Genomic DNA, 14,096 nt, shown 5'->3' on the forward strand with positions numbered 1-14,096 from the left:
CCATTTGGCTCTTTGGGTGCACATGCCTGGTTGTTCCCGGGGACTGCCAACCCCACCCTCCCCCGAATCTGACGATGGAGCGGACTGAGCTCTCCAAGCCAAGAGTCCCTCTGCCACTGAAATAAGACCTTGGGTAAGTCCCTTCTCTTCACTGGGTCTCAGTTTCTCTAGCTGGAGGATGAAGGAGTTGGACTGGCTGTGCTCTGACGTCCCTTCTGGGGCCAGGGAGCTATGATCTACTCCCTGCTCATTTTCAAGACCTTTCTGTTCATCTCGGGGGAGCAGGAGATTTCCATACTCACTCACTCATCGGGCACTGGCCAGTTCCTTCTGCTGTCTAACCAGGGTCTCTCCTGCTGCAACTCAGTCACCCCCTCCTCATTTTCTCTCCTTGGTGGACAGAACCCTCCTCCCAGGCTGATTATAGTAACTCCTCAAAGAGTTGAAGGCTGTTACCAAAATCTCTTCCATATACACAGACACACAGACACACAGACACACACACACACACACACACACACACACATTCTATTTTTAAATAACAGTGATTCCTCACTCTGAAAGTAAGGCTGCACCTGATCACTGCAGAAAAATTGGAAATAGACAAGTATAAAAAAGAAAATAAAAATCACCCATAATCCTCCCAGACTGAGATAACCACTATAAATTTTTTTTAATGCGTCTACATGCGGAATTTTTTTCTGTTATAAAATTAAGGTTATACTTCAAATGTGGCTCTGGGTTGCCCCACACTTGGCCCTTAGAAGTGGGCCATCTTCTTCCTCCCCAGGCCCCAAGGGTCTGCCATTTCTTGCAGGCAGCTACCCCTCTCGCTCCTCCCAAGAGGAGGGAGAGCTTGTTCTGTGGATGTGTGCCCCCCTTGGCTCACGGGCTCCTGGGAGGCCCAGAGTTTAATTCTGGCCACCTCTGCGAGTGAGCGTGTGTGTGTGTGTGTGTGTGTGTGTGTGTGTGTGTGAGGGAGAGAGAGAGAGAGAGAGTGCGGGAGAGCGAGGACATTAGTTACTGAGCAGAAGCACCCCCCAAGAGCCAACCCTAATGGGAGACCATAAAGGCACGACAGCAGCCAGCTCATGATGGGCACTGTGGAGCGGTCCTTAGCTCCTTTCCATGGAGCAGCCGGAGCTTCTTGCTGAGCTAATCAATTCCCATCATTTGAGAAAGGAAAATAAGTGTGCAGTTTGCTGTCCGCCCTGTAGAAGGGCCCAGGGAGGTGGTTGCCCACTGAGGCATTGTTGTCAACCCTCCACCTGCCAGCTGGGCCTCCCTGGACTTGAGGGGGTGTCTCTCAGATCTCGCCCCCCCCCCCATTGGCCTAGGACTGAGACTTCTCAGCAATTTGTAGGGATGTCACACTTAGCAGGACCTGGATCTTCACCATCCCAGGACCAGATGGGCGAGACAGGGCCCCAAGAAGGGAGGGACAGGCCCAGGGCCACACAGAAAGTTGGTGGCTGAGCCAGGTCTGAAGCCAGTGTGGCCGACCACCAATCTTGTATCATTTCCTACGTGACAGCTTTTCTTTTCAGGGGTGGACTGAGAAGGTGGGCATGGAGGGGGCAGGGGGCGCCATAGACAACTCACTGAGTCTAATTCTTGCTTGTCTGTTTCATCCTCCTCAAGATCCTCCCCCAAGAAAGAAGTCACCACACTCTCAGCCATGTGTTTGTATTGTTGAGTGACTATCCTCTGTGCAGGGGGAGGTCCTATCTAATGTCTAACTCAGATTCTCCAGAGATTTGGTTGCCTTCTTTCATTCAACAGTATCTGCTAAGCACTGATCACTACCCCCCGCCCCCCAACCAAGTACTTTAGGCCACATGGAACCCAACAGGGAACATAACAGCCAAGTCCCTGCTCTCTTGGAGTTCATGTCCACCCAGCTGTGGTGCTCTCACCAGGAGGCAGAATGGCTGTGCCCAATTTTCTGGTCATTTAAATCCAGCAAATGTTGTCTGCAGGGCATGGAGTCACACGTAGGGGACAGGGCTCCGTTTCAATTGTCCCAGTTGCTATGTCAGCAGTCCTCTCCAAGCTTAGGGATGTATGACAACCAACCATGAGCATTTTGCTCATGGACTCTGTGGGTCAGGACAGGGGACAGGAGAGGGTGGCTTAGCTCTCCTCTACGGTACCTGGGTCTCTGCTGGGAAGACTTGAAGGCTTGGGTTACTCCTTGACCAGAGGTGTTTTTCCCGTGTGTGCGGTGGTTGATGCTGTTAGCAGGAGCTCTTACTTGTCGTCTCTCCTCCTGGGCTAGTCTGGGCTTCCTCCTAGCATGGCAACTGGGTTCCAAGGACCAAGTGTCCCAAGAGAGCCCGGGGGGAGCTGCCTTTCCCTTTGTCTCAGACGTCTCAGAGCACCACTTCTGCTGTGGTCTCCACCCTCCCACCACACCCCGCCACGCTCCCAGATTCAAGGGGAAGGAATGCAGACACTACTTCCAGACGGGAGAAGTCTCAGTCATACCATGAGAAAACACATGAGATGAGAGAGATTGCTGTGGCCATTTGTGGCAGATGCAAAGGGCCATGTGGGTCTTGCAGGAGTTCACAGCCTTTGGGAAGAAGCAGGGCATAAGAGAAAAGTAGTCTTTTCCCAGGCACTGTGGTCAGCCTGCCATATACATCATTCGAACACCTCTGTGAAGGGTATTGTTAGCCCCGTTTTGCAGATGGGAAACCCGAGGCTCAGGACAGCTACACTGCCTGCCCTAAGTCATACAGCTGAGATCGGCACCCAGGTTTGTCTGCCTCCAAAGCCATAGTTCTTGATATTCTGCCTCTCCCTCCTTGTCCCTAAGTGCTTTTTACCCCCCAGGTGTGGTGACAAGCTTAGGCAGGCAGCTGGGGGCTTCAGATCTGGGAAGGCTTCTTATCAGAGGTGACACTTGAGCAAGACCTTGAAAGATGCCTTAGACTCGGACACCTGGGGAAGGGAGTGGCATTCCTGGTGCAGCAGCAGTGGGTTAGAGGATCCCCCAAATCTCTCAAAGAATGAAGCTGTGGCCCAGAATCCTGGCCTTGGACCATCACCACCACACGTCAATATATTATAAACTGTACATCCTGAAAGCTGGGGACAGGGTGGGTAGACCCCAGAAAAAAGGCAAAAGTGACCCCAGTTCCTCCACCATACGCCATCAGCATCCTCCTTCCAAGGCTGGGAGTGGGGCCAAGGCTCCCACCTGCCCCCACCTCCAAAGGTCGACTTCGTTCTGCCTTTCGGAAGTAGGGAGAGTCTGAGCTGCCTCTGGTTCATACTCAGGAGTTTCTGCTAATACAAATTGGGCCCCGGAGCAGATAGCATCCCCTCAGCAGGCTTGCTTTAGGGCATGGCAAATGGAAAGTTTGATTATCTCATCATAGGACTCTTGCATATTACACGAGCTGTTCCCACCCCTTCTAGGCCTCTCTCCCTTTCAAGTCTTCTGCTTTGCCCTCCTCCTCTGCCACCTACCCTCGCCCCACTCTGTTTCTCTCTCCCCTTGTTTCCTTATTCCCATCTCTGCCTGCCCGCCCCCACCCAATTCCCCTCTCCTCTCCGTCTCCTCTTTCCAACTGTCTCTCATCTCTCCCGTTTCCTGTCTCTCTGTCTCTGCTTCCCTCCTTCCCCTCACCCTCTCTTCCTCACTTTCTTTGGGCTGTCGGCAGCCCCCTCTCTTCCTGGACAGACCGTCTAATTGAAATGGAGCACTCTAGAGAATGTTAATAGGAAAGGCAGCATTAATTAGCCAGCTCTGGCATAATTAGCTTCCTCTTCTCAATGCCTGGCGTCTAACTTGATAATGAGTCTCTCTCCGTCCAACCAGAGGACAGGAGGGACAAGGGGGACAGGCCATGCCCGGGGATGCTGGAAGGCCTCCTGCCTTCGGGCCACCCTGCTGGAGTCCTCAGGCTGCCCAGCCTGCCCTCTCCTGCCAGGCCCTCCTGCTGCTTGTGCCCAAGTCTTGGGGAGACAGATGCCTGGCCCCGGCTCATGCCCAAAGGTTTGACGTTGCTGGAGCTGCATGTTAAGTGGTCTGAGTCTGACAAACAGTGGCTGCAGCTGCAGCGTCTCAAAGAGGGGGTGGGGAGCCATGGAGAGTTCTTGAGGAGCGCCGTGACAGGCATCTAGCTCTGGCAGAGCCCCATGGCAATAACTGAGCACATGACGGCCCCCAGAGGGGAACAAAGAAATCCGTTTATGTGACACGTAATGAGTAATATACTGCACAGACTGCAGTGCGCTCCAACCCTTGACCTACCTTGCAACAGTGTGGGGCAGGGATGGCCACCTCTGTTTTACAGACAAGGACTCTGTGATTCGGAGGGATTTTCCCTGCTGCCAAGGTTCAAATGACCAGGACCCAAATTCGGGTCCATCTGATTCCAAAGATCGTGTTCTTTCCCTTTTACCCTGATACTTCTGCAAGGTACTTCAGAGTTGCTGATTAAATAAAAGTGATTCTAATGGAGTAACACTTCACATTGGCCATGAGTCCTGAAATCAGAGCATGAAGCAAAAGCTGGGAAATCATGTGTAGTAAAAGTTCCCTTCGAAGAGCCCTTACATGGGAAGAGATGTCTCTTCCGTTTGCAACTGGGTTGTGATTCTCCCTTTTCTGTGACCTTGAAAGTCAAGATCTAGATGGGGGAGGTGAGGGACAAATAACTTTTTTTTTTTTGCTTTCTGTGTTGTGTATGAGTGATTGGATTCAGTTGAGTTAAATGCCTGCTTGATTTGTAATTCCATCGTAGTATTCGTGGACAGGGTCAATCCCCAGGGCTGGGCAACTGTAGCCATGGGGTACCATCCTCTCCATCTCTCCAGCTTGCTGACCCTCTCCGTCTCCTGTAGGCTATGGACTCGGAGGATGACCCTTTGCTGCAGGATGTGTGGCCAGAGGAGGAGCAGGAAGAGGAGGAGGAAGCAACAGATGAGGCCTTGAGGAGAGCCCAGAAGCCAGGGCCGCAAGCTGGGGGAGCAGGACAGTGTTGCTGGCGGCGTTGGACCTTGCCTTCCCGGCCCCCGGCCTCGGGCTTCTGGAGTACCCTGGGCTGGGCTTTCACAAACCCGTGCTGTGCGGGGCTGGTGCTCTTCCTGGGCTGCAGCATCCCCATGGCCCTGTCAGCCTTCATGTTCCTCTACTACCCGCCGCTGGACATTGACATCTCCTACAACGCCTTTGAGATCCGCAACCACGAGGCCTCCCAGCGCTTTGACGCCCTCGCGCTGGCGCTCAAGTCCCAGTTTGGGTCCTGGGGGCGCAACCGGCGCGACTTGGCCGACTTCACTTCTGAGACGCTCCAGCGCCTTATCTCAGAGCAGTTGCAGCAGCTGCATCTGGGAAACCGCTCCCGGCCGGCCCCCAGGCCCCCACGGGCAGTCCTTGAGGCCCCAAAGCGCCGCCGCCCAGGCCTGTCTCCCGACACTTCTGCGGACCAGAAGCCAGAAGCCAATCGGAGTGGGCGTCTTCGGCGCGAGGCCCCACCCCCGGAGGATCTGGCAGCCAACCAGAGTGAAGGCCCAATGAACCAGAGGCTGGAGAAGAATGGGCAGTGCCAACCCAGTGCCCCGCCCCCTGCTGTGGCTGCGGCCAATCAGAGCCGAGCCCGCCGAGGGGCCTCACGCTGGGACTACTCCCGCTCCTCTGTGAGTGCCAACACCCAGACGCATGCGCACTGGCGCATCGAGCTCATTTTCCTGGCCCGCGGCGACGCGGAGCGAAACATTTTCACCAGTGAGCGGCTGGTCACAATCCACGAGATTGAGCGCAAGATCATGGACCACCCGGGCTTCCGGGAGTTCTGCTGGAAGCCCCACGAGGTGCTCAAAGACCTCCCACTAGGGTCCTACTCCTACTGCTCCCCACCCAGCTCGCTCATGACCTATTTCTTCCCCACCGAGAGAGGCGGCAAGATCTACTATGATGGCATGGGCCAGGACTTGGCTGACATCCGGGGTGAGCAGACCTGTGTGTGGCTGGGGGGTGGGGTTGGATGGGGAGGGGCGCGTCAGGGACGGGGCCTCGGTGAGGCCAGGGGTTGGGTTTTCCTGGGGTTGAGACAAGGTGCTTTAGGGGCGCATGGGAAACCGGGCCTTGAACTCACAGCTGAAGGAGGGCAGGGTGGGACTTGGCCGTGGGGCGGAGTCAGGCTGGAGCTGCCTGCTGGGCGTGACCTGAAGGTGACAGGTTGAAGGGCTGGGAGCAGGGTTGGGTGTGAGATGGGATTCCAAGGGAGGCAAAGAAGGGGGTCTGGACGCGTACCGGGGTTGAGGGAAATTGGGAGTTAGAGAAAGCATGGGCTGCGGTTGGGCCTATGAGGCTGGTTAGAGGGAAGCCTGGGAGTGGTGGCAGAGGACTGGGCATCTAACCAGGGGAAGAGACTGGGGTTGAAGGGAGACCAAGGTGGGGTTCGTTGCAGGTAATTTGGGGATGAGACTTGAAGAGGGTTAGAGAATGGTCGAGGGGCTTGGGGGCTTAGGTGTGCCTTTTAAGGGACACATGGACAGGGTTCTAGGGAGAGGAAGGGGGACTGCAGTGGGAAGGTGGAGTTCTAGGACTGCAAAGACTGAGCCTTGGTATCAGGCGAAGTTCACATGCAAATAAAATGTGAATTTATTGGGGGCTGCCTGAGCAGGTCTCGGGGGCTGCCGCTCGTGGTTAGTGAGTTCTTTAAACCCTCTCTCTGTCCTGTTAGGGACAGTTGGAGGCAGCCTGAGGGGGAGATGCCTACCTCCTTAGAGAGGAGTCAGATAGTGAGGAGGGCAGGGTGATGTTGATGGAGGGCTGGGGGGTGTTGACCCTCTGAGTTCCTTGGGCCCCCGCCCCTGCAGGCTCCCTAGAGCTGGCCATGACTCACCCCGAGTTCTACTGGTATGTGGACGAGGGCCTCTCCGCAGAAAACCTCAAGAGCTCCCTCCTGCGCAGCGAGATCCTGTTTGGAGCACCCCTGCCCAACTACTACTCGGTGGACGATCGCTGGGAGGAGCAGCGGGCCAAGTTTCAGAGCTTTGTGGTCACCTACGTGGCCATGCTGGCCAAGCAGTCGACTAGGTAGGAGGTCCAAATGCACCAGTGTGTATTTGCCCTTGTGTATACCAGGAAAGGGCTGTGTTTGGGCAAGAAACTGTCTTCCCTGGCTTCTTTTTCCTAAACCCCAGATCACACATTCTCAACCTTCTCCCTAGGAAGTCTCTCTTCCCGAATCAGGGGCAGAGCCAGGTGCATCCTCGCTGTCACTCTGACAGCTGATAAACCCTTTTCTTGATCAGTGCTCATGGGTACTGAACATCACAGCTTTGGCAGAGGCAGGGAGTCCCGAAGCCCTTGCCCCCCGGAGGTGTGGAATACTGCTTTTCTCCTGAGATGGTGCTAGAGGGCTTTCTGGAAAGACTCTTGACCAGGGAGTATTGGCCTCTCTGCATCTACTACCCAGGGAGATAGTTGGTGAGTCGCTCTTCTTCTCTTTCCCTACTTGTAAAATAGGAATGGTAAGTCCTGATACCCTTCTGGAGGCATTAGGAGGAGATGAGCCAAGAGATGCGAAGGTGCTCTCAGGCAGTGAGTGCTCTGGTTGTCTTTCAGATGTTGGGGTATGTGTCTACGAATACAATGAGAAAGGGAATTAGCTAGTTCATCTGTCAGTCCTGATGGACAACTGGAATGCTTCTCAGTCCTTTGCCCTGACAGGCCAGCCCCATACATAGGAGGAAATATTCTGCCTGAAATACCCTTGTTCCCTCCGTTACCCATCCATTAGTTTGCGCAACTACATTGAGCAATGACTGTGAAAATCAGCTAACATTTATGTGGCACAGAGCAGGCAAAAGCCCCTTCTACACATCTCATTTAATCTTCACACTGACCCAGCAAGGTAGGTGCCATTCTGATTATCTCCGTTTTATAGTTGAGGAAATTGAGGCACAGCACAGTTAAGGAAGTTGTCCAAAATGATAAATGGTGGAATGACATGAAAATCCAGGCTTTCTGGGGCGCCTGGGTGGTTCAGTCAGTTAATTATCTGACTCTTGATTTCCACTCAGGTCATGATCTCAAGATCCTGAGATGAGCTCCGCACTGGGTGTGGATCCTGCTTAAGATTCTCTTCCTTCTGGGGCGCCTGGGTGGCTCAGTGGGTTAAAGCCTCTGCCTTTGGCTCAGGTCATGATCCCAGGGTCCTGGGACCAAGCCCTGCACTGGGCTTTCTGCTCGCTGGGGAGCCTGCTTCCCTTCCTCTCTCTCTGCCTGCCTCTCTTCCCTACTTGTTCTCTCTCTCTGTCAAATAAATAAATAAAATCTTAAAAAAAAAAAAAAGATTCTCTGCCTATGCTCTCTCTCAAAAACAAACAAACAAACAAACAAAACAAAACAAAACCCAGACTTTCTAATCTGGACTCCTTACCCTTTGTGCTTGTATGCCAGTCGCTGCACTCGGAACCTTCTCCCAGTCATGTTTCTTTGCCAAGGAACCCCCTGTTCATCCATTAAGATACAGCCTGGGCAGATCAAAAGCCCACTCGGCCCCCTTCCACCATGCCCTTCCTTCTCCCTACAGGAGGCAGGAAAGAGCATACACTGAGGTAGACATATCTGGGGTCACATAACAGTGACTTCGCTTAGCTGTGGTAGTCCCAGTGAGTTCTTGCACCTCTCTGAGCTCCAGTTCCATCATGGCCCTTGACAGTCTGTCGTTTAGTTGTTTAATTCCTTGTTTCTGAAAGGGCAGCCCTCAGATCAGCAGCGTCAGCATCACCCAGGGCTTGTTATAAATGCAGACTCTCCAGGCCTTTCCTTGACCTGCAGGATTCCCAGGAGATTTGTTTGCACATTAAAGGTTAAGGAAGTCTAGTGTCATTACGTTTCAGTAGACTGGGAGTCTGTTGAGACTGGGATTGTTCCTGTCTCACTTCTACAGGCTTAGCCCCTGTGCCAGGAACCCCATATAGGGATTTGTCTTGGGAATGAGTGAGTGGATGGGTGGATGGATGAATAAATGGGAGTGTTCCTAAGAAAGGTGCTTTGCTGGGTTGGGAAGCTGGGAGGGGCTGGCTGAGGAGGATCTTTAGGGTTTCAGATACGGACAGTTCCTTATGGGTAATATGATCAGCTGCTGAGTCAAAACCTCCACCTGCGTAGAAAAGCCTCTCGCCCCCCTTCCCATCCCCTTAGAGCTTCATAGGTTTGGTGACAAGCAGAATCCCTGTAGACTTGGCTTCAGTATCTTCTTGTAGAATAATCAGATCCTTTTATTATTCTATTATTGGTTATCCAAGAGATGGCAACATGTACCTTAACTTATTGCAAAATAGTACACATAATCTCTTTTACTACTTCCTTGATAATACTAGAATCTTAGAACATGTTCACTGCACTTATATCCCTTCAGCCTTTGCATTTTGTTGCATGCATTTTAATTCTATGTACATTTAAGCCCCGTAAGACATTACATTATTACTTTACTGAATCAGTACTCATTTATATTTACTCACATATTTACTTTCCCTGTTGCTTTTCATTACTTTCTACAACTTCATGTTTCCCTCTGGAATTGTTTTGCTTGTATCTGAAGAAGTCTCTTTAGTAGGGTTTTTTGTTTGTTTGTTTGTGTTTTTTTGGTGCAGGTTTGCTGGTGATAAATTGTGTTGTTTGCCTAGAAAACATCTTTAATTTACTTTCATTTCTGAAGCATATCTCTGCTTGTATAGAATTATAAATGGGTAGTTTTCTTTTATTGCTTTAAAGTTGTTGGTCCATTGTGTTCTGATTTCCATCATTTCTGTGGAAAAGTCAGCTGTAAATATTTTCGTTGCCCCTTTGAAACGTATCTTTTTTCTCTGGCTGCATTTAAGATTTCTTTTTGGCTTTGGTTTCAGAAAGAGTAGGAAAACTATGATTTATGTTGGTGTAGTTTTCTTTGTATTTGTTCTGCTTGGGGTGCACAGAACTTCTTCAGTCTGTAGGTTTATAACTGTCATCTGTTTTAAGGGTTTCCTGGGTATTTCCTATTCAAATATTGCTTTTACCTTTTAGGAGTCCTTTTTAGAGTTCTAATTACACAAATGTTAGATCTTTTCACTGAGTTCCATGTATTTTCAGTGCTCTTCCCAAGGTTTTAATTTTTTTTCTATGTTCTGGTATATGTTACTTTCTGTGTTTAATTTCCTTCTGTGTTTTAGATATTCCAGTTCACTGTTATACTCCAGTCTTATGTTATATCTAATCTGCTAATTAATGTCTATTGAGATTTGAAGGTTAATGTTACATTTTTCTGTGGAGAATTTCCATTTGATCCTTTGTTATTGATCTAAATCTTTGGCGAAATTCTTCAGTTTTATTTACTTTGTCTATACTATCCTTTCTCTCCTTAAACATATTAATTATCATTATTTTAAAGTCCTTATCCATTGACTTTTGATATAGGGATAACTTGTGGATTTGTTTCTGTAATCTGTTCTTCACTTGGTTTTTGGTCATGTGGTCCTGTCTATGAGTATGCCTGGTAATTTTTCTAAAAGATTTTATTTATTTAATTGACAGAGAGAGAGCTAGGGAGAGAACGCAAGCTAGGGAGAGGGAGAAGCAGGCTTCCCGATGAGCAGGGAGACCAATGCAGGGCTCAATCCCACGACCCTGGGATTATGACCTGAGCTGAAGGCAAATGCTTAACGACTGAGCCACCCAATGCCTGGTAATTTTTATTGAGTGATGAACATTGTGTATAAAAAACAAAGAAGTCCAGATGATATTTTTTCATGCACAGAAAGTTTATCTTTCTCTCCACTAGGCAGAGTTGTAACTGATTACCTTAAGTAGCCAACCATTTCACTGAGTCAAGGCTATTTTGCAGCCCTGCAAAGTCTCAGTCTGCCTCTTGTTTGCTCTTGATTCTCTAGAATTTTCAACTGGGAACCTGGTGTATTCTGCACAACTCTTTCCCCTGACAGGTTACAAACTCTAATATTTGTTTCTCAAAACTACAAAAACAAAAACAAAGCTCCATGTCACCTTTTCAGAGGTTTCTGCTTAGACTTTTAGCCTAATACTTCCTGCAGCTCCAGTACTCAGTACAAATACTGAGAAAGAAACTGACATTTTACTCCGCTGGTCTAAAGGTTTCTGCCCAAAACTCTGCTAATTCATCTGACTCCCAGACTTAATTTTTAGCCTTCAGCCTGTGTTCAGAATCAGCAGATGCCTCCAGGATGAAAACAGCCACAGAAGGACAATTTACCTTTCCTAAGTTCTCTTTCCAGAATCTTTCTAGAGTTCCTTTCCTCATTATTCTCATATACTCTCTACTGTCCTCAGATTATTTTTTTATTTTATCTGACTTTTTGTAGTTCTTGGCAAGAATATTTTTTTTCCATGAGCTATTCCTTTATACCTGAGAGTAAAAATTTGGGCCTGTGTCTTTTTATAGCCAGCAACTAAGATAGGACCTAGAACTTCAAAGGCACTCTATAAATGCTATACAAATGAATGAATGAATGAATGAATTAATAACTAAGGAGTTGCTTGATCTTTCCGTGTTCTACTCTAATGAAAGATCCATTAACCTATTTAGTTCAACAAAGTAGGTAATCCAAAGATCTTTTCTACTTGGCTTTTAAATGTTCCATTTGGTTTTTTAAACAGCTTTATTGAGATATAATTGACATACAACCCAGCTGCATATGCTTAAAAATTACAGCTTGATTAGTTTTGGTACATGAATACACCAAAAAACCTTTACCATAATCAAGATGGTGAACATATCCACCTCCCCCAAAAGTTTCCTCTGTACCCTGGCTAATGATTCCATCCTCCCCCTTCTTGTCTGTCCACCCCTATCTCAGGCACCACTTTCCATTTTCTATTACTGTATACTGGTTTTCATTTTCTAGAATTTTATATTCTTGGAATGATACAGTATGCACTCATTTAGTTGACCTCTTTCATCCTAATTATTTTAAGTTATATCCATGTTGTTATAGGTATCAATAGTTTGTTATTTTTAGATGCTGAGCAGTAACCAGTGTGTGGAGATGCCACATATTTCTATATAGGTATCTAATTGTTCCAACATTGTCTATTGAAAATATCATCCCTTTAACAAAGATTGCTTTTGCACCTAGGACAAAAATCTATTATCCTTATATATGTGGGTTTATTTATGGTCTCAATGTTCTATTTCATCAATCTATTTCTTTATTTCATATTTTAAAAATACACACACACACAGGGATATTTCAACTTTTAAAAAATTCATTTAAGAAATATACATAGGGATAGTAATGTTTTCTATTTCTTCTTGGATGAGCTTTGGTAGTTTTGAGTCTTTCATGAAGTTTGTCCATTTCATTTAAATTGTCAAATTTGTTGGTATAAAGTGGCTCATAATATTCCCTTATTATCTTTTAAATATCTATAGGAACTAGAGATGTCACCTCTTTCATGTGTATCTTCTCTCTTTTTTCATGATTAGTCTGGCTAGAGGTTTATTGATTTTACTATTCTTTTCAAAAAACTAGCTTTAGGGTTCTTTGATTTTTTTTCTATTGGTTTTGTTGTTTTTCATTAACTTTTCTGATCTTCATTATTTCCTTTCCTCTGTCTACTTTACATGTAATTTTCTCTTGTTATACTTTTTCAAGTAGAAACTGAGGTCATTAATTTGAAACCTTTCTTCTTTTCCAATATAGGCATTTATTGCTATAAAATTCCTTTTCAATATAGTTTTAGCACATCCCATGAATTTTCATATGTTGTGTTTTTATTTTCATTCAATTCAAATAGTTTTTTTAAAAAGATTTTATTTATTTGAGTCAGAGAGAAAAAACACAAGCAGGGGGGTGGGGCAGAGGGAGAGGAAAAACTAGAAGCAGATTCCCCACTGAGCAGGGAGCCTGATGTGGTCTTGATCCCAGGACTCTGGGATCATAACCTGAGTCCAAAGGCACTTAACCTACTGAGCCATACAGGTGCACCTCAAAATATTTTCTATTTTCCTTTCTGATCTCTCTCTCTCTCTCTCTTTTTTTTTTTTTTTTTTTGACACATGGGTTACTTAAAAGTATGTTATTTAGTTTCCAAATATTTGGTGATTTTCCAGATATTTTGTAGTTGATTTTTAATTTAATTCTTTTGTGGTCAGAGAACATACTTTGTATGACTTCGGTCCTTTTAAATTTATTGGGTCTTGTTTTATGGTCCAGCTTGTGATCTGTCTTGTTAAATATTCCCTTGTGCCCTTAAGAAGAACACATATTTTGCTATTGTTGGGTGGGGTATTTAATAAATATCAATTAGGTCAAATTTGTTGATTGTGTTATCTGGATGAATTGAACCCTTTATCATTTTGAAATTGTCTTCTTTATCCCTAGTAATATTCTTTGCTCTAAAATTTACTTTATTTGTTATTAACATAACTATTTCCACTTTCTTTTGACTTAACATGGCATATCTTTTTCTATCCTTTTGATTTTAACCTGTTTGTGTCTACATTTAAAGTGGGTTTCAGAGGAGCATGCAACTCTTAATCTCAGGGTCATGAGCTAGAGACCCACGTTGGGTGTAGAGATTACTTAAATTAAAAAAATCTTCAAAAAATCATAAAATGCATTTCTTGTAGCAGCTAGGTCTTAATTTTTTAAAGTTAGTGTGACTGTATCTGCCTTTTAATTGGGGTATTTAGACCTTATAGTTAATGCAGTTGTTAATATGGTAAGACTTAAATCTTTCTTATTTTATTCTACTTAGCATATATTCTTTGTTTCCCTTTTCCTCTCTTTTGCCTTCTTTTGGACTAATTCATTATTTTTTATTATTGCATTTTATTTCCTTTGTTAGCCTTTTAGCTATAACTTTTTATTTATTTTGGTGCTTGCATCAATGCATAGAGTATGCAACCTTAGATTATCACAGCATACCTTCAGATGATGTTATACATATTGTATATCGTGTGAGAGCCTTACAGTGGTATACTACCATTTCTTTCCTCCTGGCCTTTATGTTATTTTTGTCATGTGTTTTATTTTCATGTATGTTATAAATACCACACTACATTATTATTTTTGCTTAAATGATCAATTATCTTATAAAGAGACTTAAACAA

General features: G+C 46.5%; 1 protein-coding gene across 1 annotated transcript in view; it reads left to right on the plus strand.

The window, feature by feature from the left end:
- DISP3 (dispatched RND transporter family member 3) overlaps positions 1 to 14,096 on the plus strand; it is a 48,528-nt gene that overhangs the window by 13,974 nt on the left and 20,458 nt on the right. The window contains exons 2-3 of the mRNA XM_059375510.1: positions 4,858 to 5,962; positions 6,838 to 7,057. Coding sequence (XP_059231493.1) covers positions 4,861 to 5,962; positions 6,838 to 7,057 — 1,322 coding nt within the window. The 5' untranslated portion in view covers positions 4,858 to 4,860. The remainder of the gene's footprint in view (positions 1 to 4,857; positions 5,963 to 6,837; positions 7,058 to 14,096) is intronic.

Source organism: Mustela nigripes, chromosome 14 (genome assembly GCF_022355385.1).
Source record: "Mustela nigripes isolate SB6536 chromosome 14, MUSNIG.SB6536, whole genome shotgun sequence".
NCBI lineage: Eukaryota > Metazoa > Chordata > Mammalia > Carnivora > Mustelidae > Mustela > Mustela nigripes.